Raw genomic sequence first — 27,405 nt, forward strand, 5'->3', positions numbered from 1 at the left:
TCAAACTTCAAGAAGATTGTACTGAAGTTTTAGAATTTGCACAAGAATTTCTCTTTGAAGTGTGAGATTAATAAGTAAAATACTTTTCCCATCAAGTGTTGTAGTGAATTAAAATTTAATGTCTTTTACAAGTCAGGATTTTTTTAAAGGTTATTTTTATTAAACACTGTTAATGCAATGGAAAGGAGTTATGTAGTACTACATGAGATTTATTATTTTACATCTGAGGCCAGAGATGTTTCTTTCTCTTCTGATCTTTCCTCAGACTTAGCACATTGTCTTTTACAATAAAAATTGAGAAATGAGGGGCGCCTGGGTGGCTCAGTGGTTTAAAGCCTCTGCCTTCAGCTCAGGTCATGATCCCAGGCGGGGAGCCTGCTTCCCTTCCTCTCCCTCTCTCTGCCTGCTTCTCTGCCTACTTGTGATCTCTCTCTGTCAAATAAATAAAATCTTTTAAAAAAAATTGAGAAATGAAAAAGCTGTACTTTTAGAGAGAGTGGATAAACAGTGATCTTATATTTTTACTTTTTTAAATTTTTATCTCTTTATACAACTATACATTTGCAATTGTATTTAAATTCTTTATTATAGTTGGTGGCTAAAGGAGTAAAGAATTCTGATATGTCTCCACCTTTGGGACAACATGAAACAGGTGGTTCTCCATCAAAGCAACAGATGAGATCTGTTATTTCTGTGACTTCAGCTTTGAAAGAAGTGGGTTTGGTAAGTTTCTTAAATTTAGAACTCCTCAAAGTGAAAGTTTATTAGAAGGATTAAATTTAATGAAGTTACATTAATTCATAATGTATTAAATTTTTCTAGGGAAAATAAAATAGCTTAAGATTTTTTTGTATGGTTTACTGTGAGTGTTGGAGCCTCACTGCTCATAGGTTTATATCTAGGACCATCTAGTACATAAAAATAGATTTATCTGATTGTCTCTCATTTTTACTTTAAAAGAATATTTAACAAATAGAATATATATAGAAATGTACAGAATATAATGCAACAAACATTTTATACCCCAGCTCTCACAATTAACAAAGATTCCTTTTTTTTTAAACAAATGTTCATTTTTTATTTAAATAATGTCTCTTTGGTACTTTAATTAATTAACTTTAGGAATAAAGTCCAAGACATGTTTATATTTATTTTTTAATTTTTGGCACAACAGATGTTGGAAGATTTAATATAATTACACTTAATCCATCAATTTTTTCTTTTACCTTCTACAAATGACTATCATGCTATATGAATACGGAAACAAAGAATTTGGGGCAAGTAAAAAGTTTAAACTTAGAAGTATGTGTCAGGTGTTCATTTAAAACGTGAATACTTGGGGCGCCTGGGTGGCTCAATGGGTTAAGCCTCTGCCTTCGGCTCAGATCATGATCTCAGGGTCCTGGGATCGAGCCCCACATTGGGCTCTCGCTTGGCAGGGAGCCTGCTACCCCCCTGCCATCCCCCCCACCCTCCGCCTGCCTCTCTGCCTACTTGTGATCTTTCTCTCTGTCAAATAAATAAATAAAAATCTTTAAAAAAAAAAAAAAAAGAAAAGAAAACTCTGTGCTGAGATTAAAGGAAATGGGCTCTTCATAGGGAATTTCAGCCTAGAATTTAACACACCGGAGAGGAAAAGTCTACTGAATTATATAACATATTAACTTGATTTTCTCTTTTCTTTTTTATTGTCTTTGCCTTTTAATTGCTGAGTTTCATTAAGTTTTTGCAGACAACATTGATGTTACTGATACACCAATTTTTTTTTTTATGGCCTTTGTGTTTTTCTTGAAAATAAGATTGAGTAGGAAAATTCAAGTTTCTTGGTCACTCTCAAGAACTTCATATACAAACTATTGTTCTTCCAGTAGGTTTAGTCTCTTTTTCTTTCTGATAATGGTTTTGCGTGTGCTGCATTGTTCACTTCAACTTTAGATACCACTGTGTGTTTTCCTTCCTGGTACCCAGTCTCACATCTCAACTAGCTGTTCATCTCTCTGGTTGTAGCGACTGCTAATTCCTGACTACTTTATTGGGTAAAATGCTCTTTGTCTCATTTACATGTATTACTTTAAAACTGACCACTCTACTCTTTTGTATTTTCCTCAAATATTATAAAATTTGAAGTAATCTGTATAATGAAATGGTTTTTCTTTATGTATTGTCTTGGTAAATACTGCTTATTTAAAACTTCGAAAAATGTTCTTTCTTTGCATCTTTCAGATACTTTTGCTTTCATAACTTTCATAACTACTTCTTTTCATGTGTTTAAAAATTCTCATTGGTCTAGATCACTATGATTATACTAATCAAAAGACAGACTTTATATTATTGTTGGTATAAAGGACTCAGAACTTATTTTTATTATTCTCTTTGCTTATGGAGAGAAGCCAATTCTCAATTATGTTTGGTAGTATGGCTTTATAGGAATATATATACATGAAACATAAAGGCAGCTTCAAAATAACACAGCTTAGCCTGACTTACTTTATCCACCAAAACTCCCTAGCTTTGATTAAAAGAGTATATGAGTAATCAGTTGGTTAGGCATCTGACTCTTGATTTCAGCTTAGGTCATGATCTCAGGATGGTGAGATTAAGCCCTGCATTGGGCTCTGCACTGTATGTGGAACCTGCTTAAGATTTTCTCTCCCCTTCTTCCCCTTCCCCTCCCTTGAGTATATGCACAGTCTCTCACTTAAAAAAAAAAAAAAAAAAAAAAAATGGAGCAGTTAATTTTCTTTTTATTTCTACCATTGAAATAAAATTACCAAATTACCAAAAAAAAAGATGTCAAAAAGGAAGAAGATGTAGATAAATATGTATGTGATCAGTAGTCTAAAAATAAGATAAATAATTGAGAATTGGCCCTCCTTCTATTAAATCTATTACCTGATTATATGTAACTATTTCTCATTTCTGATAATGAAGGAAGCTATGTTAACAATTTACAGGGATAAAAAAAAATTGACAAGGAGCAACTAATGAAAAACAAAAAGTAATAAAAATATGTAAGTTTTTAAGGTAGACATTTAAAATAACATTCCTTACTCTGTAACTATCTATATTTATAGGACAGAAGTTTAACTGATACCCAGGAAACCTCAGAAGACATGCAGAAGACTAACAATGCTATTTCAGTAAGTACAGTTTTCAAATTCTCATTTTACTTAATTGTATAGATATTAAAATATAACACTTTAACTGTTTCAGAGTAAGCGAGAAATACTACGTAGATTAAATCAAAATCTTAAAGCTCAAGAAGATGAAAAAGAAAAACAATGTCACTCTGATATGTGTGAGATAGTTGTTAATGCGGATGCCAAAGAGCATGAAAAAGAAAAATCGGTTCCATCTGATCGCAAGAAATGGGAGGCAGGAGGTCAACTTGTCATTCCTTTGGATGAGTTAACACTGGACACATCCTTCTCTGCTACTGAAAGTATGTATAAAATGTTGATATTCTATGATGGTCTAGCACACATGTAAACTTGTAGACTGGATGCTTGGAAAGAAAGAACACTTAGAAGGATTGAGAGAGGCTGGCAAAATTTCTTTGTATATGAAAAGTGGAGAAAACTATTCAGCCTTAAGAATAGCAAGGATTAAAAAAAAAAAAAAAAAAGAATAGCAAGGATTGGGCGCCTGGGTGGCTCAGTGGGTTAAGCCGCTGCCTTAGGCTCGGGTCATGATCTCAGGGTCCTGGGATCGAGTCCTGCATTGGGCTCTCTGCTCAGCAGGGAGCCTGCTTCCCTTCCTCTCTCTCTGCCTGCCTCTCCATCTACTTGTGATTTCTCTCTGTCAAATAAATAAATAAAATATTAAAAAAAAAAAAAGAATAGCAAGGATTTTTTATTACACTAGTATGTGGTATGAGAGTGGGAACTAATGATAAATATTTAAATTATATTACTTTAACTCTTTCTACCAATTGTATTACTTTAATCTGTTTGAGAATGAAAGTAGCAAACTTTAACAGAATCTCAGGTCTCTTCGGTATGTAGCCAGGTGTATGGAAAAGATCTCACTTAATGATTTATTTATTCAGCAATAATTATTGAGCAACAGTTTTCATGCATTGTCCAAGCCACAGAGAGAGATACAATAATAAATGCAAGCATGTGCTTTTTGGAGCTTACATTCTGAAAGGGCAAGTCTGATTGTCAACCAACTAAATACAGTTTTAAGTAATTTTTAAAGGACTGTTTTCATAGAATTCTTTCTTGCATTCGAGAAAAGCTCAAAGACTCTAACCTGTGGTGTCTTTTCTTTTATTTACTTATTCAGCAGTTCTTTTTAGTCCCATTAAATGCCACACATTCCTCAGCAATGAAGATACAATAATGGTTAAGACATAATCCCTCCCCTTAAGGAGCTTAGGTTCTGGTGGAATGAGAGACAAGATAGAGACAATTGTAATTGATAAGGAATATACTAGAAATTATCATAGCCTGCTGTAAGAATATGTATTAGGACATGTATCAGTCTTAGGGAAGCCAAGGAAATGCTTTCTGGAAAAAGGGATTAGCCTAGGAATAAGTAGTTAAACTAAACCAAAATCCAAGCCAAGTGTTTTAGGCATAGAATAACCAGGACCAAGGTGAGAAAGTGTGTAAAATTCAGGGAACTTGGTATAATTCAGAATGGATGGCTAAAATTCAGAAGTTAAGACAAAGAATGGCAAGTAAAAAGCCTTCAAGGAGGTAAGCAGGGCCAGATCATGAAGGGTACTACTATACATTGGCTCTCTGAAACAGTCTGAATTTACTCTGAGTGCAGAGTGCAGTCTTTGAAACAAGGGTTAGCAAATGTTATCTGTGAATACCAGATAGTAATTTTAGGTTTCGCAGGCCATAAGGACTCTTGTTGGAATTTCTCTAATATAGTGTGAAAGTAACAATAGACAATATGCAAATGTATTAGCATGGCTGTGTTTCCAGTAAAATTTTATTTAGGGGTATTGAAATTTGAATTTCTTAAAATTTTCTTTAATGTCTTCTATTTCTTTTTTCAGACTGTTTTTCATTGCTATAAAGAGCATTCATGATTGTTTCCTGGAAAATTTTTATAATAACTTTAAAAATCTTTGTTAGATAATTCCATTATCTGTGTTATATTTGTGTTGATTATTAATCAGTAGCCATCTCCCATGAGATAATCCTCTGTCTTCTCTCATGGGAGTTGTGCTGCATGTTTTGTGTTCCCTATCATGTAGCACATATTTTATGCATAGAAGTGGTCATTAATTACATAAACATGATGATAAACACAACTGATGTTGTGAGATCTCTCAGGTGATGGGGTTGTAAATGATTTAGAGCACCTCTGAGACAATAAACTCACACCAGTGTGACAGGTTGGGATAAAGGCAAAGGTAGAGAGATGCAAGTAAGTTTTATATAAGATGAAAAAATTCCTGCCATATTTTTTTCCTGCCATATTTTCTTAAAAACTAGGAGGAAAGGTTATATGCAGATGAGAAACACAAGAATTGGTAATTTTGAATGATTAGATAGGCCTATCTCAGACAAATAAGATGAGGACATTTGAGACACCTCATTACCTTATTAAAAGCACTTTTATGTGGAAAGTTAGCATGAGACTAATACTGTTATATGAACAATACTTCCTTTCATGAGTTCAAAAATCGTGTTTAACCTAAATATGCAATATATTTATGTGATGTTTTTACATGGTATAAACAATGTATAAAATTTCTCTCCACTTCACCGTATATTCCATTTCCATCCTTGTTACCAGGTAACCACTGAGGTAGTTCATTGTTTATCCCTCTGAGCTCCTTTGTGTGTGTGTGTATCTGAATAAAGACATATATCTTATACCTTTATGTTGCATTTATGTTATGTATCATCTGTTGTATTTATTTTACATGTAAATATCTTTTATAAATCTTTTCATATCTCTACATTAAAAAATTTCCTATATCTTCTTTATAGCTATTTAATAGTCCATTGTATGATCTACATGATTTACTGTTCGCAATATTTTATTTTTTTTTTATTACGTTCAGTTAGCCCACATCATTAGTTTTTGAAATGGTGTTCAATTCATTAGATTCATTAGTTGTGTATAACACTCAGTGCTCATCCCAACATGTGCCCTCCTTAATACCAATCACCCTGTTACCCAATCCCTTCACCGCCCTCCCCTCCGCAACCCTCAGTTTGTCTCCTGGAGTCCAGAGTCTCTCATGGTTTATCTCCCTCTCTGATTTCTTCCCGTTCAGTTTTCCTTCCTTTCCCCTGTGGTCCTCTGCCCTATTCCTTATGTTCCACCGATGAGTGAAACCATATAATTGTCTTTCTCTGCTTAACTTATTTCACTTAGCATAATACTCTCCAGTTCCATCCATGTCAGTGCATATGGTAGATATTCATCCTTTCTCATGGCTGTTTTTCTACATTTTATTATGAAAAATTTCAAACATAGCAAACCTGAAATAATTTCACAGTGCAAACCATGTACTCTCCATTGAGAGTATGTGATTAATATTTTACTGTGCTTTATATGATCACGTATCTGTCCACCTTAATATCCAACAATTGGTGTATCTTATTTTTTCATGCAGTTTAAAGTTCATTGCAGATATTGATATACTTTGTTCTAAGTACTTCGTAGTATACATATCATTAAATAGAGTTCGATATTTGTTTAGAAGTTTGTTTTTTTAATATTAAATTTACATATAATGAAATGCAGATATTTTAAAAGTACATTTGCTGAGTTATTTATTTATTTGTTTTTAAAGAGAGAGTACATTCATACATGAGCAGTGAGGAAGAGCAGAGAGAGAGGGAGAGAGAGAGAAACTTAAGCAGGCTGCTTGACAGCACAGAGCCTGACACAGGGCTTGATCTCCTGATCCTGACATGAGGACCTAAGCCGAAATCAAGAGTCAGACGCTTAGCTAACTGAACCACCTCGGTGCCCCCGTTTGTTGAGTTTTAACACATGCCTACACCTACATAACCCACACTCCTTTCAAGATACAGAACATCACCATCTTCCCAAACAAAGTTTCATTCCTCTTCCCAGTCAGTTTCTGCTTCTAGTCCCCCAGAGGGGACTTTTCTCCAAATTTTTTCTATCTTAGATTAACTTTCTCTGTTTTGGAATTTCATTTAAACAGACTAACAATTTTTACTTTTTTGTGTAATTGTTATTACACAAAGTTATTGTTTAATAACTTATCATAATGATTTTTGAGATTCATCTGCGTTGTGATTATCAAGTTTGTTCCTTTTAAAACATTATTTAAAATTTACTCTGTTACTGATAGTCACTTGTATTTTATTTACTTATTTTTTTTGCTTAGTGTTAGTTGATATATCTTTATCCACTCCCCCCTCCTTTTAATCTGTTTGTGTCTATATATTTAAAATAGGTTTCTTATAGGCAGCATATGTTGGGTCTGCTTTTCTTAATCCACTCTTTAACTTGGTTGTTGAGACCATTTGTATTTAATGTGATTGTTAATATGGTCAGATCTAAAAATGTCATTTTGCTGTTTATTATTTGTTTGTCTTATCCATTCTTTGTTTCCTTTCCCCTTTTGTTTTACTTTCTTTGGGATTATCTTTATGATTCTATTTTGTCTGTTATTGGCTTATTAACTGCAGTTTATTGTTCTGTTATTTTTGTGTTTAATTTAGAGTTCATAGCACACATCTTTTAACTTATGACACAGTCTATCTTCCAGCAATTGATTACACTTCACATGTAATATAAGACCCTTAAAATTGTATACTTAAGATTTATTCCCTTCCAGTCATTGTGCCATTGCTTTTGGGTTTTTTTCCTAACTTATGCTATAAACCCCACAATACATTATGATCATTTCTCCTTGAAGGAGCTTTAAATAGTAAGAGAAAAAGCCTTTTTGTATCTATCCATGTAGTTACTGTTTCCAGTGGTCTTCATGATATTTGTGTGAATCACGTTTCCATGTGGTACCATTTTTCTTCTGCCTGAAGGACTTTCTTGAACATTTCTTGTAATGTAGTCCTGCTGGCGAGGAGATCTTTAAGCTTTTGTATGTCTGTAAAAATGTTCATTTTGCCTTACTTTTGCACAGGTATTTTTTCTGAATATTTTTTTCTTTTATAACTTTATTGATATTGTACCATTGTCTTCTAGTTTGCATTTATTGTGACAAGAATCTTTTGTCATCCTTATTATTCTTCTGTATGTAATGTGTCTTATTTCTTCTGGATAATTTTAGACTTTTCCCCTAAGCTAGTAAATTTCATTATGATGCACCTTGGTGACATTTTCTTCATGTTTCTTTTGCTTGGGTTTTGTTGGGCTTCTTGAAAATGTGGGTAGTTTTCAGCAAATTTGGATAAATTTTTGCTATTTTTTCCAGCTTTTTTTGTCTTCTTTTCTAGAAGTTTATATGTATCTTGTTAATGTTTTTCTTTTCTCTAATTATCATCAGTCTTTCTCTAGCTTATTGAACATATAGAATTCACTTGTAATGACTGTTATAAATGCCTTGTCTACTAATTAAATCAGTCTGTCATTTTTAGGTTAATATTAATTGACTTTTCCCCCTCTTTATTAAAAGTTGAATTCTTTTGCTTCTGTGCCTGCTTGATCATTCTTTGGAAGCCATACCATGAATTTTATGTAAATGGGTGGCTGTATGTTTTTGTATTCCTATAAATGTTCTTGATTTTTGTTCTGGGACAGAGTTCAGTTACTTTTAAAAAGCTTCACACTTTTAGGTCTTGCTTTTAAGCTTTTTAGGTTGGGTGGTGCAGTCGGTTAAGCATCCAACTCTAGGTTTCAGCTCAGGTCATGATCTCAGGGTCCTGGCATCGAGCCTCATGTTGGGCTCCATGCTTAGTGGGTAGTCTGCTTGAGATTCTCTCTCTTTCTCTTTCTGCCCCTCCTGCTCATGCTGTTGTCTCTCTCTCTCTTAAAATCTTAAAAAATCTTAACAACAAAAAAAAAGAGGCTTTATTAGATGGGACCCCTGGCTAATCTGTCCCCTTTCACTGAATCTAAAACCTCTCTGAGTAATCTACCTAATGACTGGTGAATCAGAGGACATTCTTTTTCTGGCTGGTGGGAAGAGGGACTATTTTTGACCTACCTTGCTTGAACTCCAGGTATTATTCCCTCTACTCCCTTTGGGTCTCTTACCTAGATTATAGTAATTTCCCATGTGTGTGGTGATCAGTATTTAGCTTAAGACTCCAAGAAGACTCTGAGTTCTATTTGTATAGCTTTCTACTCTTCCGTATTCTGTATTCTGTTCTGCTAACATTAGCCACTTTTGCCTCCTAGACTTCCAATTTCTGTCACCTCCGCTCAGAGAGACCATCGGCTCTACCTGGTTTTCCCTCCCTGTATCAAAGGGAACTAAGTTAATATCATTTCATAAGGATATTTAGTTTCTCCAGTTGTATTTGTTAAATACTACTTTTTAACTATCCTTTTAAAGGTTGATTCCCTACTGGGAATCATTTTTCCTTTATGAAACTGAATATCACCTGCTAATTTGCAGATACTTACTTTCAAAGAACTAGTATATGTAGATTTGAATCAACATTTTGTATTTAGTTACCATTAAAATTTTATATGACTTATAGGGCAGCCTGATTGGGGCCCCTCTCACTCTTTTTTTTTTTTTTTAAGATCTTATTTATGTATTTATTTGACAGATAGAGATCACAAGTAGGCAGAGAGGCAGGCTGAGAGAGGGAGAGGAGGAAGCAGGCTCCCTGCTGAGCAGAGAGCCCGATGTGGGGCATGATCCCAGGACCCTGGGACCATGACCCTTGCCGGAGGCAGACTTTAACCCACTGAGCCACGCAGGCACCCCTCCCTCTCACTCTTGAGAGCTTTTTCTGTATCTTCACTTAATAAACTTCTATGGCTTTCCTCACCACAAAAATTTTTATATAACTTATTTGTGCTGTAATATGTGAGATTGCACCTTGTCTATACTGCTAAGTACTTAGATGTTTTGTGTATTATTCCAAAAGGTTCTAAAGACTCGAATTACAATAGATAATTTCCCGTTTTTTGCTCTGCTAAATTTTATTTTAATAGTTCCCCAGAATTATTATTGCCAAAAAAGGGCAATGTCAGTTGCCTACTTATGATATGTAAGCTAAACTAAAACAAATTTTTTAAGAAATATTCTTCTCTACCTTTAAACCATATGGACATTTATTTTACAACTTTTTTCCTATTTTCTTTAAGTAAATTTATAGAAACAATTATTAATTTATATTTCTTCTCTTTGTACACTCTAAATTATTGTTTGTCTTAGTTTTCAAAAATTTGCTCCAATCAAAATTTTACAGAAGTATAATTTTTCTATTTTTATATTCCTTGAAACTAATTCATAAATATTTTATTATTTTTTATTGAAGCATAGTTAACATGCATTAATATAATACTCTTGTTTAGCCTTCACATATTTGTGTTTTTTAGTTTTCTTATGCTTCAACAAAATGAAACAAAACAACTTTCTTTTGCTTAATTTTTAGTTTCATACTGTTGTGTTTGGAAAAGGTGCTTGCTTGATATGATTTCAGTTTTCTTTCCTTTTTTAAAAAAGATTATTTATTTATTTATTTATTTGACAGAGAGAGACAGCAAAAGAGGGAATACAAGCAGAGGGAGAGGAAGAAGCAAGCTTCCTGCTGAGCAGGAAGCGTGATGCAGGGCTCAGTTTCAGGACCTGGGATCATGACCTGAGCAACCCAGGCATCCCATGATTTCAGTTTTCTTAATTTGAGATTCGTTTTGTGGCTTTTGTATAATCCATCCTGGAGAATGTTTCATGCGCCCTTGGGAAGAATATGTATTCTGCTAGTTTGGGATGGAATGTTTTGTATATATCTATTAAGTCCACCTGGTCTAATGTGTTTTTTAAGGCCAATGTTTCCCTATTGATTTTCCATCTAGATGATCTATTCATTGATGAAAGTAGAATATTAAAGTCCCCTGCCGTTACTGTATTACCATCACTTTCTCTCTTTATGTTTGTTAGTATTTGCTTTATGTATTTACGTGCTCCTAGGTTGGATTCATCCTGGTTTATCCTCTTCTTCGATGCATATAATCATTATGTAATACCTTCATTGTCACTTGTTGCAGTCTTTTTTTTTTTTTTTTAAGATTTTATTTATTTGTTTGATAGAGAGAGAGAATGCAAGTAGGCAGAGAGAGACAGGGAAGCAGGCTCCCTGCTGAGCAGAGAGCCCAGTGCGGGACTCCATCCCAGGACCCTGAGATCATGACCTGGGCCAAAGGCATCGGCTTTAACCCACTGAGCTACCCAGGTGCCCCCAGTCTTTCTTTTAAATCTGTTTGTTTTTTTTCCTACTATAAATATTGCCACCTAGGCTTTCTTTATGTTTTTCATTTGCATGGAATATCTTTTTCCATCTCTTCACTTTACTTTTCTGTGTGTGTCTTTAGGTCTTAAGTGAATTTCTTGTAGGCAGCATATAAATGGACCTTGTTCTTTATCCATTCAACCATCCTATGTCTTTTGTTTGAAGTGTTTAGGTTATTTACATTAAAAATAGTTACTGATAGGTATGTACTTATTGCCATTTACTTTATTGTTTTCTGTAGTTTGTAGTTCTTCTGTGTTATTGTTTTCTTCTTTCGCTCCTTTCCCTTGTGCTTTGGTGACTTCCCTTAGTATTATGTTTGTATTCCTTTCTCTTTATTTTTTTCTGTATAGGTATTTGTTTTATGGGTACCATGAGGTTCATGTTATAACATCCTATATATCTAGAAGTCTATTTTAAGTTGAAGGTTCAAGCACATTCTCAAAGCACTGCATTTTTATCCCCTTCCCCAACAACATGATTGTAATATTCTTATCTTTTAAACTTCACATTAGATATGAGGGTGGTTGATCCATATGACCTTTGTTTTACATTTACCTTTTACCAGTAAAATTTGTTCTTTCATAATTTTCTCATTTCTAGTTATAGTCTTTTCTTTTTTGTTTAATGAAATCCTTTCAACATATTTTGGAGAGCCAGTTTGGCATTGATGAACTCCTTTTAGCTTTTGCTTGTCTGGGAAACTGTATCTTCCTTCAGCTCTGAATGATAACTTTGTCAGGGAGAGTATTCTTGTTTATAAGTGGTTTTCCTTTCAGGACTTTGAGTATATCATGCCACTTTCTTCTGACCTGTAAAGTTTCTGCTGAGAAATTAGTTGTTTTTCTCTTGCTGCTTAAAAGATTCTCTCTTTATTTTTAATTGTCAGTGCATTGTAATATGTTTTGGTGTAGGTTTTTTTGGGTTTGTTTTGTTTGAACTCTCCTTATTGGACTTTGATGTATTTTACGTTGGCCGGGTTAGGGAAGTTTTTAGCGATTATTTCTTCAGATAGGTGTTCTGTTCCTTTCTCTCTTTTCCTTCTGGGACCCTATAATGCACTTGATGTTGTCCCAAGGGTCCCTTAAACTATTCTCATTAAAAAAAATTTTTTTTTGAAGATTTTATTTATTTATTTGACAGACAGAGATCACAAATAGGCATAGAGGCAGGCAGAGAGGGAGAGGGGGAAGCAGGCTCCCCGCCAAGCAGAGAGCCTGATGTGGGGCTCGATTGCAGGACCCCAAGACTACAATGTGAGCTGAAGTCAGAGGCTTTAACCCACTGATGCTCCAAACTTCTCATTTTTAAAAATTCTTTTTTCTTATTGCCGTTCTGATTGGGTAATTGCCACTACACTGCTTCCCAGATTATTGATCCTTTCTTCTGTATCATCTAATCTGCTATTGATTCCCTTTAGTTTTATTTATTTATTTATTTATTTAGAATTTATTTATTTATTTGACAGAGAGAGATCACAAGTAGGCAGAGAGGCAGGCAGAGAGAGGAGGAAGCAGGCTCCCTGCAGAGCAGAGAGCCCAATGTGTGGCTCGATCCCAGGACCCTGGGATCATGACCTGAGCTGAAGGCAGAGACTTTAACCCACTGAGCCACCCAGGTGCCCCTCTAGTTTACTTTTTATTTCAGTTATTGTATTCTTTAGCTCTGATTGGTTCTTTTTATATTTTCAGTCTCTTTGTTGAAGTTCTCACCCTGTTCTTTTCTTCCGAGTTCAGTAAACATCTTTATGACCATTACTTTGAATTCTTTATCTGGTAGATTGCTTGTCTCCATTTCGTTTAGTTCTTTTTCTAAGGGTTTGTTTTGTTCTTTCATTTGGAACATATTTCTCTGTTTCCTTATTTTGCCTCTCTGTGTTTCTGTGTTAGGTAGATTAGTTATACCTCCAGATTTTGAAGGAATGGCTTTATGCAGAAGGGGCCTAGTAGCACAAACTCCCATGGTCACCTGAGCCAGGTTCCCAGGAGTGTTCCTTATGGTGGGTGGGGGCTGCTTGTACCCTTCTATTGTAGCTTGGTCAAGATTATTGCAAACTCACTGGTTTAGGCAGCTGTCTGTGAGGTCTTTCACTGCTGCATGTATACTGCTAAGTGGGGCTGGCCCTCAGTGTGAATTGTTGTGAGATCTGGCTGCAACTTTCTAAGTGTTCTAATATTAAGGACCGACTCCCCAGATTGGGCTCACTTAGGAGGTGAGCCTGAGGTTCTGCCTGATGGTGCCCTTGGGGAGTAATTGGAGAAGGAATTGCTTGGGAGGGGCTCCTGACCAACTTAAAGGCGTGTTAGGGAAGGGACTCTGGGCCTGGATGGATAGGTTGTTTGGGGCAAATCCACAGGGGAATGCCAGGATAGAGCTGGTGGTGCTAGCACTGTAAGTGGAGAGTGTCAGAAATGGCAATTATCACAGGAACCTTAGTGACTCAGTAGACTGAGTGTCCAACTCTTGTTTTTGGCTCAGGTTATGATCCTGGGTAGTAGAGTCAAGCCCTACATTGGGCTGTGCACTCAGGGCTGAGTCTGCTGAGTCTGCTTGGGATACTCTTTCTCCCTCTGCACCTCCCCTGCTTGCACTCTCTAAATGAATGAATGAATTAAATAATAACTATCTTAAAGAAAGAAGGAAAGAAAAGAAAGGAAGGAAGATAGAAATAAAAATAAATAAATAAATAAATAAATGGCGCCCACCAGTGCTGAGTCAGCTAGTTAGAAGGAAGATATGAAAAAGTGTACACATTAGCACTTGCATCCATGGTGAACTTTTCCAACAGATCCCTGCCCCGCTGACAGTTAGTCAGTGGATTTCCTTTACTTGTAGTCCAGATAGTTTTCAAACTGCTACACTGTGTTGGAGTCAGTGACATTGTGCATATGCTCTTTAAGAGTAGAGTTTCTGTTTCCTTCTGTTCTCTGGCTCTCCCAAATATAAGCAAGCATCCTTGGTCTTCAAAGCAAATGTTATAGGTTCTTGTCTTTCTGATGCAGGTCCCCTGGGCTGAGGAACCTCATGTGAGGCTCAGACCCCTCAGTCCTCAGGAAGGGCCTCTGTAGTTGTGATATCATTCACTTGTGGGTCACTGTGCCAGGGATGTGGGCCCTGACTAAATTGTGTCTCCACTCTCTAATAATCTCAATGTGGCTTTTTCTTCATATTTTTCGTTCTACATGATCTGTTCTGCTAGTCTTTATTTCATTCTCAGAGGTAGATGTTCTATATATAGTTGTATATTCTGGTGTATCCACAACAGGAGTTGGTTTTTAGGGTGCCTGGGTGGCTCAGTCAGCTAGGCATCTGCCTTCAGAAGTCATGGTCCTGGTACCAAGCCCAGCATTGGGCTCCCTGCTCAGAGGGGAGTCTGCTTGTTTCTCTTCTCCTCCCTCCTTGTGCTATCTCTGTCTCTCTAAAATAAATAAATAAAATCTTTTTTTTTTTTTTTAAAGAAGTCTTGGGTTCTTGATCTTCCTACTCTGCCATATTGATTCTGCCCTCCCACGATATTTTTAAAAGATTTTATTCATTTATTTGAGGGCGGGTACAGAGGGAGAAGGAGAGAAACCCAAACAGACTCGTCTCTGAGCCCAGAGCCAACAAAGGGCTTGATTTCATGGCCCTGAGCTGAAATCCAGAGTCAGATGCTTAACCAACTGAGCCCCCCATAAGTATTTTAAAAGGCATTTGTCCATATTTTTACTACTAATATTAGTAATATCATTCATCATTCATTCTATCATTTTCTGAAAGTCTTTTATTTTTAAAAAAATTTTTTAAAGATTATTTGAGTGAAAAAGAGAGAGCAAGCAGGGGGAGGGCCAGAGGGAGAGACGCAAACTCCCCACTGGGCGCAAAGCCTGACCTGGGCTCCGTCTCATGACCTCAAGATCATGACCTGAGCCAAAATCAAGAGTCAGATGCTTACTTCTTCCTAGAAACATCTCCTAAGGCAAGGGAAGCAATGGCAAAAATGAACCACTGGGGTTTTTATCAAGATAAAAACCTTTTGCACAGCAAAGGAAACACTCAACAAAACCAAAAAGCAACTGACAGAATGGGAGAAGATATTTGCAAATGACATATCAAATAAAGGGCTAGTATCCAAAATCCATAAAGAACTTACCAAACTCAACACCCAAAGAACAAATAATCCAATCAAGAAATGGGCACAAGTGTATGTGAACAGATACTTCTGCAAAGAAGACACCCAAATGGCCAACAGACACATGAAAAAGTGCTCAACATCACTCAGCATCAGGGAAATACAAATCAAAACCACAGTGAGATACCACCTCACACCAGTCAGAGTGGCTGAAATTAACCAGTCAGGAACCAACAGGTGTTGGCGAGGTTGCAGAGAAAGGGGAACCCTCCTATACTGTTGGTGGGAATGCAAGCTTGTGCAGCCACTCTGGAAAACAGTATAGAGGTTCCTCAAAAAGTTGAAAATAGACCTACCCTATGACCCAGCAATTGTTTATGGGGTATTTACCCTAAAGATACAAATGTAGTGATCTGAAGGGGCACATGCGCCTCAATGTTTATAGCAACAATGTCCACAATAACGAAACTATGAAAGAGCCTAGATGTCCATCAACAGATGAATGGATAAAGATGATGTGGTGTATAGACAATGGTATAGACAATGGAATATTATGCAGCCTAATTGGGCTATGACGCTAAGCGAAATAAGTCAGTCAGAGAAAGACAGTTATCATAAGATCTCACTGATATGAGGAATTTGAGAAACAAGACTGAGGATCATAAAGGAAGGGAGGGAAAAATGAAACAAAACCAGAGAGGGAGACAAACTATAAGAGACTCTTTAAAATTTTTTTTTTTTTTCAGTGTTTCAAGAATCATTGTTTATGCACCACACCCAGGGCTCCATGTAGTATAAGAGACTCTTAATCATGGGAAACAAACTGAGGGTTGCTGGAGGGAAGGGGGATGGGCAGGTTGGGATGGCTGGGTGGTTGACATTGGTGAGGGTATGTGCTGTGGTGAGTGCTGTGAATTGTGTAAGACTGATGAATGATTCACAGATCAGTACCCCTGAAACAAATAATACATTATATGTTAATAGGGAAAAAAAATTCTTATATACAACCAAAAAAAAAAAGAGAGAGAGAGAGAGATGCTTAACTGAGCCACCACGTGCCCCTGAAAGTATTTTTTAAAACATCATCAGCATAGGGGCGCCTGGTTGGCTCAGTTGGTTAAGCAAATGCCTTCGGCTCAGTTCATGATCCCGGTGTCCAGGATCAAGTCCCACGTCGGGCTCCCAGCTCCACGGGAGTCTGCTTCTTCCTCTGACCTTCTCCCCTCTCACGCTTTCTCTGTCTCTCTCTCTCAAATAAATAAAATCTCAAAAAAAAAAAAAAATCAGCAGCATATGTTTAAATCTGCTTTATAATACAGTGATAGTATTATATTCTATCAGTGAAATTTGTTTTTGTGTCTTTTATTATAGAACATGCAGTGGGAGAAGTTATTAAATTAGATCCTGGTGGATCTCCAAGAAAAGTGTGGGGGAGAAGCCCTACAGATTCAGTTCTAAAGATACTTGGAGAAGCTGAACTACAACTTCAGACAGAACTATTGGAAATCACAACCATTAGAAGTGGTAAGCAGAAACAAGTTGTTTTTCTATAATAGAAGTAATGTTATTAAAATTTAAATTATAGAGGCACTTGAGTAGCTCAGTCAGTTAAGCATCTGCCTTTGGCTCAGGTCATTATCCCAGCGTCCTGGGATGGAGCCCCGCATCAGGCTCCCTGCTTCTCCCTCTATTCTCCCTGCTTGTGCTTTCTCTCTCTCTGTCAAATAATTAAATAAAATCTTTTTTAAAAATTTCAAATTGTATTTTTAAGATATGATTACTTTAAGTGATGATATTTTTGTCATAATAATTTTCTAGTTAGGTGGAAAATAGTTGTATTTCTGAGGAGTTGTCTCAAAATTGTAGTCTTGAATTTTGACCTGACATAACCGGGATGGGATCTTAAAAGGAAATGGAAGTCTGTTTAGGGTGAGACAGAAAAGCAGAACAGTCAAAACATCATTTTACATGAAGAAAGATACAGGAGCAATGCATGTAGATTCTCGAATTAGGTTGAATAAAGATATCTGTAGTAGCTATGACTGACAGCTGAAGACTGGGAAGGTTGAATTGTGAAGCAGGAGGAAAACATTTGTATTCCATAAGTATTATGGGTCTTGGTATTACAGCTATGCATATGAAGATTGTCCATATATAAAACAGGTGTTTTCAGACTTTAAACCTTATTCAAATGAGGGGCTGAATATGGTTTTTCTTTTTTCAGAATTTGTGTCTAGACATGAAAGTGTGTCACTCCTGTGTTCTCTCAGTCTCTTTTTTTCCTCTTAACTGTCTCTGTCAACTTTATGCATACTTTTATCCTTGCCTTTTTCATGCAATATTACCACTTATTTGTTTTCATTTGTACCTGTCCTCTGAGAGCAAGGATGATCTCTTTACTCTTTATAGCTTTACTGCTTAACACATAGTAGTAGGAACAGCTAATTAGTGTTCCATAAATAGTTGGTAAATTGAAGTTAAAAAAAGAAAAATAATAAATTACTTCTCAGTTCCAGTTCTCTGAAGATGGATTATTTAAATATGGAGAATATTGAATATAGAGAATTCTCTGAATTAGAGTGATGCTTACATTGGAACTGACAAAAAAAAAAATAACATAGGAGGTAAGGTTATTCACAGTGTATTTAAAGAAATTAGCCAGGTACCAATATGCCAGTGAGATAAACCTGAACACATGTTATTAAAGTGTAAAAAGTAGACTTATTTTTTTTACTTTTTTTTTTGATCATTCTAGCACTTTCTTTAGAAAAAAGCAATTTGAAAAGAAATTGTATATATAATTACATGTTTGAAGAAAGGGTAAGTACACAAAATATGTGTATTTGTAATTGTTCACAGTCTTGTGTTTGGAAATTGTGCAGTTGTATGCTAGACACTGATCAAAAACAAAAATACTAGTAACAATATTCTTATATCTTAGTCTGATCCTATTGTCAAAATGCCCAAGGCTTTATTCAGGACAAAGAATGCCTCTGGGCTAAAACATTTTCAAAAATAATGATAAAAAATTGAGATTATTTTGTAATCTGAAAGTTCTTTATATGTTTATCCTCATTAGAACTATTACTTTAAAAACATTAGATACTGATTTCTTTTATGTAAAACCATTATTGCTTAATGTATGTAATTTGGTATATAATAATACCTAGGCAGTGTGAAGGCAGGTCTTCTTCATTTTTAAATAATCCATCTTCAGAGAATTGGAACTGAGAAGTAATTTATGATTTGTCTTAACTTTTTTTAAACTTCAATTTATCGAATATTTATAGAACACTAATTAGCTATTCCTACTCCCATGTGTTAAGCAGTAAAGCTACAAAGAGTAAAATGATCATCCTTGCTCTCAGAGGACAGATACAAATGAAAACAAATAAGTGGTAATATTGCATGAAAAAGTCAGGGATAAAAGTATGCACAAAGTTAAGAGGTAGAGTAGAGATGTTTAACTTTATCTCGGATACTTAAAGACTTCTTAGAGTTGTCATCTGTCCTCTTTAATTTTTTCCCTAACTATATTTACTTAGAATATACTCTGTGCTGGGATTTTAACACAAGTCACAGTTTCTTATCACCTAGAAATCATATGTGACAAAGTCTATGTTGGAAGTGTTGTATGTGTAATGGTATGGAGCCACAGATTAGGAGGCTTTACGTTGTCAGTACTGTATAATTTTGATAAGGATGATAAGGCCCTTTGGATCAGAGAAAGCCACAGAGAGAACAAGTGATTTGAGCTAGGCCAAAAATAGAAAAAGAGCTCGATGGGTAAATAAGGAAGAGAATGAAGTTCCAGGGAATACACAATCCCCGTATATGCAAAGAGAAAAAGGGTTTATTTAATATGTATGTGGGAGCAACTTCATGCTGTGGGAGGAGAATGGGCTCTGGTCCAATTCTGGTTCAGTCACTTGCCCAGTGACATTTGCCCATGGACAAGTTCCACTGACTTTGACATTCAGCTTCTCCATATGTAGGATAGAAACACTGTTATTAAGGGTTGTTTTGTGGATTTAATGAGGAACATAAAGGACCTGCAGTGGTTCTCTAGTCTTCCAATCTTTATGCCAGTTTCTCATCAATTTGATTATCTTAAGTTCTTTTTGTAATAGAAGGGCTCCTGTGAACAATATGACCAGAGATTTTGCATGTTAATAGCAGTTTGTCTTGAGACTTTCTTCCTTTTTTTTTTTTTTTTTAAGATTTATGTATTTATTATTTGAAAGTGTACGATGGGGAGAGAGAGAATCTCAAGCAGCCTTTCCACTGAGCACTAACCACCCCAAATGCAGGGCTCAGTCTCATGACCCTGAGATCATGACCAGAGCCCAAATCAAGAATTGGACATCCATTCCTCTAAGAGTTGTACATCCCTTCCTCTAATGTATGCTCAGCCTTCCAGCCATCAGTATCCCTTCTCCAAAGTGGTTACAATTGGTGAACCAACATTGACACATTATGATCACCCCAAATCCATGGTAGACATTAAAGTACACTCTTGATGTTATATTTTTCATGGATTTTGACAATATATAGTGATATATATCCACTATTATAATATCATACAAAACAGTTTACTGCCCTAAAAAATCCCTGTGTTCTACCTATTTATTCCTCCTTCCTTTAGAACTCCTAGCAACCACCAATCTTTATACTATCTCATTAGTTTTGCCTTTTCTAGAATGTCGTGGTTGGAATCATACAATATGTAGTCTTTTCAGACTGGCTTCTTTGGTTAGTAATATGCATTTTACCTTTTCTCCATGTCTTTTCATCATATGATACTTCATTTATTTTTAATGCTAAATAATATTACATTGTAGAGATATACCACAATTTGTTTTGTTTTGTTTTTTTTTAAAGATTTTACTTATTATTTGACAGAGATCACAACGAGTAGGCAGAGAGGCAGGCAGAGAGAGAAAGGAGGAAGAGGGCTCCCCACTTAGCAGAGAGCCCGATGTCGAGCTTGATCCTAAAACCCTGGGATCGTGACCTGAGCCGAAGGCAGAGGCTTTAACCCACTTAGCCACCCAGGTGCCCTTTTAGTCCATTTTTAAATTGGATTGTTCAGGTTTTTTTAATTGTGGAGCTGTAAGAGTTTTTTGTATGTTTTGGTTAACAGTATTTTAAGTCTTTGCCTTTTGCAGATACTTTCTTCTAGTCTGTGGCTTATCTTCTCATTTTCTTGATAATGTCTTTCATAGAGCAGAAATTTTAAATTTTAGTGAAGTCCAGCTTATTAATTCTGTCTTTGGTGGATCATGCCTTTGGTGGTATATCTAAAAAGTCATTGCCAAACTCAAGGTCATCTGGATTTTCTTCTCTAATGTTATAATTTTGTGTTTTACATCTACGTCTTTGTTCAGTTTTGAGTACATTTTTGACAATGGTATAAGGTCTGTGTCTAGATAATGTGTTTGGGGAAAAGGGACTGGGATGTCCAGATGTTCCAGTACTATTGAATTGCCTTTGCTTTTTTGTTAAAGATCAGTTGACCATATTTATATAGGTCTGTTTCTGACCTATGTTCTGTTTCATTGATCTATTTGTTCTTTAACAAAGAACAAATACCATGCTGTCTTGATTTCCGTAGCTTTATACTAAGTCTTGGAGTTGGGTAGTGTCATTCCTTTAACTGTATTCTCCTTCAATATTGTGTTGGCTTCTCTGGGTCTTTTGTCTCTTCATATAAACTTTTAGAATCAGTTTGTTGATATCTACAAAATAACTTGCTGGGATTTTGACTGAGATTGCACTGAATCCGTAGATCAGAGTGGAAAGGACTGACATCTTGACAGTATTGCGTCTTCCTATCCACAAACATGGAATATCTCTTTACCTAATTCTTCATTAATTTTTTTTTTAGAGTTTACGTTTTTCTTATCATAGTGTATCTTTTTAATACACGGTCTCCAGTCTTCCCCCACAATCTTAGGAAAGTGTTATTGAATTGTAGTTTTCCTAGTTTTCTGTTCTTTAAATCTTTTTCAGGAACTTCTACTATTTGTATTTTTTATATTTTTCATCTTTAATATCTCTCACTTTCTCTTAAATCCTTTTTCTCACTTTTTAAAAAAGAGTTTATTTGTCAGAAAGAGAGAGACAGGCAGGCAGAAGGAGGAACAGGCTCCCCGCTGACCAAGGAACCCGATGCAGGACTCAGTCCCAGGACCCTGGGATCGTGACCTGAGCCAAAGGCAGACACTTAACTGACTAAACTACCCCCGAGTCCCTCTCATTTTTTAATTAAATTTTTTTCTCCTGTTCACCTTTTATAGCTCTTAAGACATTTTATCTTTTGTGTAGATGATCTTGTGTTTATTATAGGATATTTATTTATAAGATTTTTTTCTGGTTTTTAACTATCAACTCCCTCATTTCTGATTATTTTCTCATTGTAATTTATATTCTCTAATGTATCATATTCTTAATTTTACTAACAGATATTTAAATAGGTTATAGTTTTAGGTTTTTTTGTGGGTTTCAGTTATATGTGGCAGTGCTTCTCAACTGAGGGTGATTCTACTCACAGAGGACAATTGGCATTTTTGGGAAACATTTTTGGTTATCAACTGGGAGGGGTACTGTAGGTATCTAGTAGGTATAGGCCAAAGAAGCTGGTAAATCTTCTACAATGTGTACTATAACAAGTGTTCTCCAAAACAATTAATTATCTAATTTAGTAGTGCCAAAGTTAGGGAACACCAGTCTTTGGGGACATTACTTCTTATTCTGTTTTGTTCTTACAACTTGGACAGAAGTCAACAATAATCCTCGGTTACTTATTTTCATGTGAAATTAGTTTTACTAAACTTTTAGGAGAGTAGAGGCTTTTCTCACTTCATCACTTAGGGCTTCCTTTTCTTTTATTTTCATTAAGTATTTTAAAATTATAACCTTGTAGTTTCTGAGCTCTTCTGTCTCTGCTCCTCTCCCCTACTTTCTCTTTCCTTTGTTTTCTATTATCCCTGCAAAGATCAATTTGGATTCTCCTACCAGTAATTTCTCCTGAGTATGAGGCTTGGTTCTAGAAGGGGGTTTCAACTGGTTAGTTTTGAGAATCTCAGACCCACACTTCCCCAACGCTTTCTGACTTCTCCATTTACCCCTTCCATTTACTTGCAAATTAAAATGTATAAAAACTATTCCCATTTCAGCTGCTTTTCTTAAACTGACCCATGATGCTTTCTTGTGAATACCTGCTGGCTATTTTGGAGTTTCTTCTGATTTAGGTTCTGTCAGGTGCCCTTCTATTTCCCTCTTTTGTGCAGATGCTTTTACTACATGAGTTTGAAGGTGTCAGTGATTTGTCCCCATTCACACATAATTGGGAGTTTGTGAGGATACCTTGTCACCTGGATTTGGTTTAGATGTTATTCATGGTTATATGGTTCTGCTATCCTGTTGGGGGTTTTTTTTTTTTCTTTTTTTTTTTTTTCTGTTTTGTGCAGGGATTCAGGGAAATTTTTAAAAATAGCATTCTTGGGGCACCTGGGTGGCTCAGTGGGTTAAGGCCCCTACCTTTTGCACAGGTCATGATCCTGGGGACCTGGGATCGAGCCCCACATCAGGCTCTCTGCTTAGCAGGGAGCCTGCTTCCACCTCTCTCTCTCTGCCTGCCTCTCTGCCTACTTGTGATCTCTGTCTGTCAAATAAAATCTTTTAAAAACAGCGTTCTTTGCTAACTTCTCAGAATTTCTTTCTCTTTAAATATTTGATTGATGTATGTTGCTGTAAAACTTTTTCTCACATTTGACTGTTCTTTCCTTCTAAATATGTAACTCTCCCAACCACTGTCAGAGAAAATAACTCATGGAAGATGTTCACTTATGATTTTGCTTTTTTTTGTAATGTGCTAGTGGTGTTTGGGTATCAAGGTTTTGCTGACATTATAAAACAAGCTGGGGAATATTCCTTTTTTTCCTATTTTCTGGAAAACTTTGTAAAAAATTAGTATTTTTTCCTTGATTTGGAAGAATTCAACTATGAAGCCACAGGGACTTGGAGTTATCTCTGTAAGAAGATTTCAGTTATGGATTCGCTTTATGTTATAATTTCTTGTGGATATTTAGATTATTTACAAGTATGTGGCAATTAATTTGTTAACATTTTTTAGTCTTCCTAGTTGTCTTTTTGTTACTGCTTTCTAGATTCATTGTATTGTGGTCACAGAACATCATACTGTGTATGATTTTCATCTTGAAATTTGGAAACTTGCTTCATTGCCCAACTTACAGTCTGTATTGGTAAATGTTTCGTATGTACTTGGAAAGTTATTGGGTAGTGTATGTATGTTCTGTGTCAAGTTGTTTAATCATTATATTCAAGTCTGTATTTTTACTATTTTCATCTGGTTGTTTTATCAATTATTGAGAGAAGAGTGTTAAGATCTCCCAAGTAGATTTGTGTCATTTTCTCCTTTTTTTTTTTTTAATCTATTTGACAGACAGAGATCACAAGTAGTCAGAGAGGTAGGCAGAGAAAGAGAGAGAGGAGGAAACAGGCTCCCTGCAGAGCAGAGAGCCTGATGTGAGGCTCGATCCCAGGACCTGGGATCGGGACCCGAGCTAAAGGCAGAGGCTTTAACCCACTGAGCCATCCAGGTGCCCCTCATTTTCTCCTTTTAATTCTATAGTATTTTGCTACTTGAACTAAGTTATTAAATTGTATGACAATTTAAATTGTGTACTAATTGTTTAGGTTGTTGCATTATATTGTTTAAGTGGTTGCATTAACCTTTTTGTACATCTTCCTGTTGTATTGACCATTTTTATTATTATGACATAATAAATTTATCTCTAGTAACATTACTTCTTTAAAGTCTACTTTATCTTATGTTATGTAGGTATAGCATTTTTTGTTAATGTTTGCTTGTTATACTTTTTCTGTATCTTTAATTTCTCTGATTTCTTAGATTTATATGTTTCTCTCATTTCAGATCCAACCTGACTTTCTTTGTCTTTTCATCTGTTTAGTTTGTTCATGCATTAATATAATTACTGATATGGTTTGCTCTTTACTCTGTGCACAGTCTTGCTATGTGTTTTTATGTATTCCATCTGTACTTTGTTTCCTTATTCTTGTACCATTTTTCCCTCTCTTTGAACTGATCAGGCATTTCATTTTTCTCTTCTATTTGTTTTAATTATACATTTTTCATTTACTCTTTTGTTTTGATCGTAGAGATTACAAATTGTATGCTTAATTCTACCGTAATGCTCATTCAGATCTACCTTAATTTAGTATTCATATTGCTTCTCAAACCGCATATGAGCCTTTTAACAATATTACACTATCCCTTCTAATCCTTTTGCTTAGTACATACTTTACTAACATATATCTTATGTAGCTCATAAGGCATTATTATGCTAAGCAATAATCAGTATTCATTTACATTTACCCACAGTTTATTCTTTACAATGTTCTTTATTCCTTCCTGAGATTACATATTTCCATTTGATATTTTTTTCTTTTAAATTGACTTTGGTATTTCCTGCAGTGCAGATCTGCCCTGTATAAATCCTCTAAGCTTTTGTTTGTCTGAAAAGATCTTTATTTCACTTCCAGTTTTAAGTAATATTCTCAGTGTACTAAATGCTAAGTAGTTAGGGTTTCTTAAGGAGGGGGTTGTTTTTGCTTTATTTCATTTTGTTCTTTGTACCTTTTCTTCCAGCTTCCATAATTATATGTCATTTATGTGTCTTATTTTTGTTCCTTTGAAAGCAATATGTTTTTTTCTGAGCTTTTTTAGTAGTATTTCTTTGTTTTTCAAGTTTTACTGTGATATGAGTAGATGTAGTTTCCTTTGTCTTTAACCTGCTGTAGGTTTTTTCAGCTTCTTAAACCTAAAGGTTGATATATTTTCTTTCAATTTGAGGAAGATTGTATTCATTAGATCTTTCTATATTCTTCCCAGTTATTTCTCTTTTTCTTTTTGGACTCTATTTACACATATATCAGACCTTTTGAATTTATCATGTTTGTTTTGGTCTTTAAAGCTTTTTAAATATTTTCTTCATTTTTGCTTCAGTATGAATACAGGCATACCTCTGAGATATGGTGGGTTCAGTTTCAGACCACTGCAGTGAAGCAAATATCACAATAAAGCGAGCAAATGAATTTTTTGGTTTCCCAGTGCATAGAGAAGTTTTATTTACTACACTATAGTCTGTTAGGTGTATAATAACATTCTAAGAAGGCAGTGTACACATTTTAATTTAAAAGTACTTATCGCTAAAAAAATACTAACCATCATCTGAGCTTTAAGCAAGTCATCATCACTAATCGCAGATGGCCATATCAAATTTGTTATTAAATAACAAATTTAATAATGAAAAGGTGAAATACCGCTATTAGCAAAATGCAACAGAGACACAGAGTGAGCAAACACTGTTAGAAAAGTGGCACCAATAGACTTGCTTAATGCAGGGTTGCCGTCAACCTTACATTTGTAAAAAAAACACAATTATCTATAAAATGCGGTGAAACAAGGTACGCCTACATTTGTATCGATCTGTCATTTCACTAACTCTGTCTTCTGTGGTCTCTAACCTTCTGAGGTCTCCAAATGAGTCCAGTGAGTTCATAATATCAGATATTGCATTTTTCTATGCTAGAATGTCCATTTATCTTCTTTTATAGATTTCACTTCTCTCTTGAAAATGCCCATAGATTTATCCCTTTGGCCCATCTCTCCCTCTTTTTTCTTGAACATACTGTTCAAAATTATTTCAAAGTACCTATGTCATAAATTTAATACCTGAGGTATCTATTTATGTTTCTATTATTATCTGTTTCTGTTTTTCTTGTTTTTCAGTCATTTTCTATTTTTTTAAACCATAATTTATGACCGAAGTCAATAAATTGTGAGATTTTAGGCATTCTAGGATTTATGAGTCCATATGATCCATATTCCTCTTCTTTTAAAATTTTTCTACAGGGACACCTGGGTGGCTCAGTCAGTTAAGTGTCTGACTCTTGGTTTTAGTTCAGGTCATGATCTTGCGGGTCAGGCCATCAAGCCCTGCTTTGCTCTCTGTGCTCAGTGCAGAGTTTGCTTCAGATTCTCATCCTCCCCTCTGCTCCTCCCTGTGCTCAACAGAGCGCGTTCTCTCTCTAAGATAAATAAATAAAATCTTTAAAAAAAAAATGTTTTTTCTACAGCACTTAAAAAATGTAAAAACTGTTTTTAACCCATAGATTATACAAAACCAGGACACAGGTTATAATTGTTGTACTTGTGTTTTATAATATTTGATTGTATGCCAGACATTGTGGTTGAAAAGTTTAATAGCCTCTGGATAGTGTTATCTTAAAACTAAATAATACCAGCAGATTACCTTGAAACTATTGAGGTTTGTATTAGACTTCTGTTATGCTCTGTTTGCTTGTTTTTGTAGTTTTTAACTTATTTCAACATGTAGCCCTTACAGTGGGGCTTGATCTCCAGTAATCTCTCTCCCAAATACCACCCAACTAGTCAAATCTTTCCTCAGCATTTTATTCTCCTAACTGCTATTACACCTGCTGAATTTCTTGGAGTACTGCTTTATGCATGCATAGTTTAGGAGTTAGCCAAAAACAGAGGGGATTTTTTAAAATAATTTTTTATTTTTTTTTAAATAAACATTTAATGTAGTATTAGCCCCAGAGGTACAGGTCTGTGAATCACCAGTTTTACACACTTAACAGCACTCACCGTAGCACATACCCTCCCCAATGTCCATAACCCCACCACCTTCTCCCTCCCCTTCCCCCTCCCGCCAGCAACCCTCAGTTTGTTTTTGAGATTAAGAGCCAGAGGGGAATTTTTGTTGTTTTATCCTTGTTAGAGGACTTTTGCATAGATTTAAGAGTTACTTATTGGTGACTTATTCTTTTCCATGATTTTGTCAT

The 27,405-nt window shown here is 35.4% G+C and overlaps 1 protein-coding gene across 7 annotated transcripts in view; it reads left to right on the forward strand.

Moving 5' to 3' along the window:
- Nucleotides 1–27,405, forward strand: part of NEK1 (NIMA related kinase 1) — a 216,186-nt gene that overhangs the window by 126,830 nt on the left and 61,951 nt on the right. For all 7 annotated transcript variants that reach the window (XM_032332563.1, XM_032332561.1, XM_032332564.1 and 4 more), the window contains 4 exons: nucleotides 592–723; nucleotides 3,075–3,140; nucleotides 3,214–3,442; nucleotides 16,861–17,013. In XM_032332563.1, the coding sequence (XP_032188454.1) occupies nucleotides 592–723; nucleotides 3,075–3,140; nucleotides 3,214–3,442; nucleotides 16,861–17,013 (580 nt within the window). The remainder of the gene's footprint in view (nucleotides 1–591; nucleotides 724–3,074; nucleotides 3,141–3,213; nucleotides 3,443–16,860; nucleotides 17,014–27,405) is intronic.

The sequence above is a fragment of the Mustela erminea genome, chromosome 2 (assembly GCF_009829155.1).
Source record: "Mustela erminea isolate mMusErm1 chromosome 2, mMusErm1.Pri, whole genome shotgun sequence".
Taxonomy (NCBI): Eukaryota; Metazoa; Chordata; class Mammalia; order Carnivora; family Mustelidae; genus Mustela; species Mustela erminea.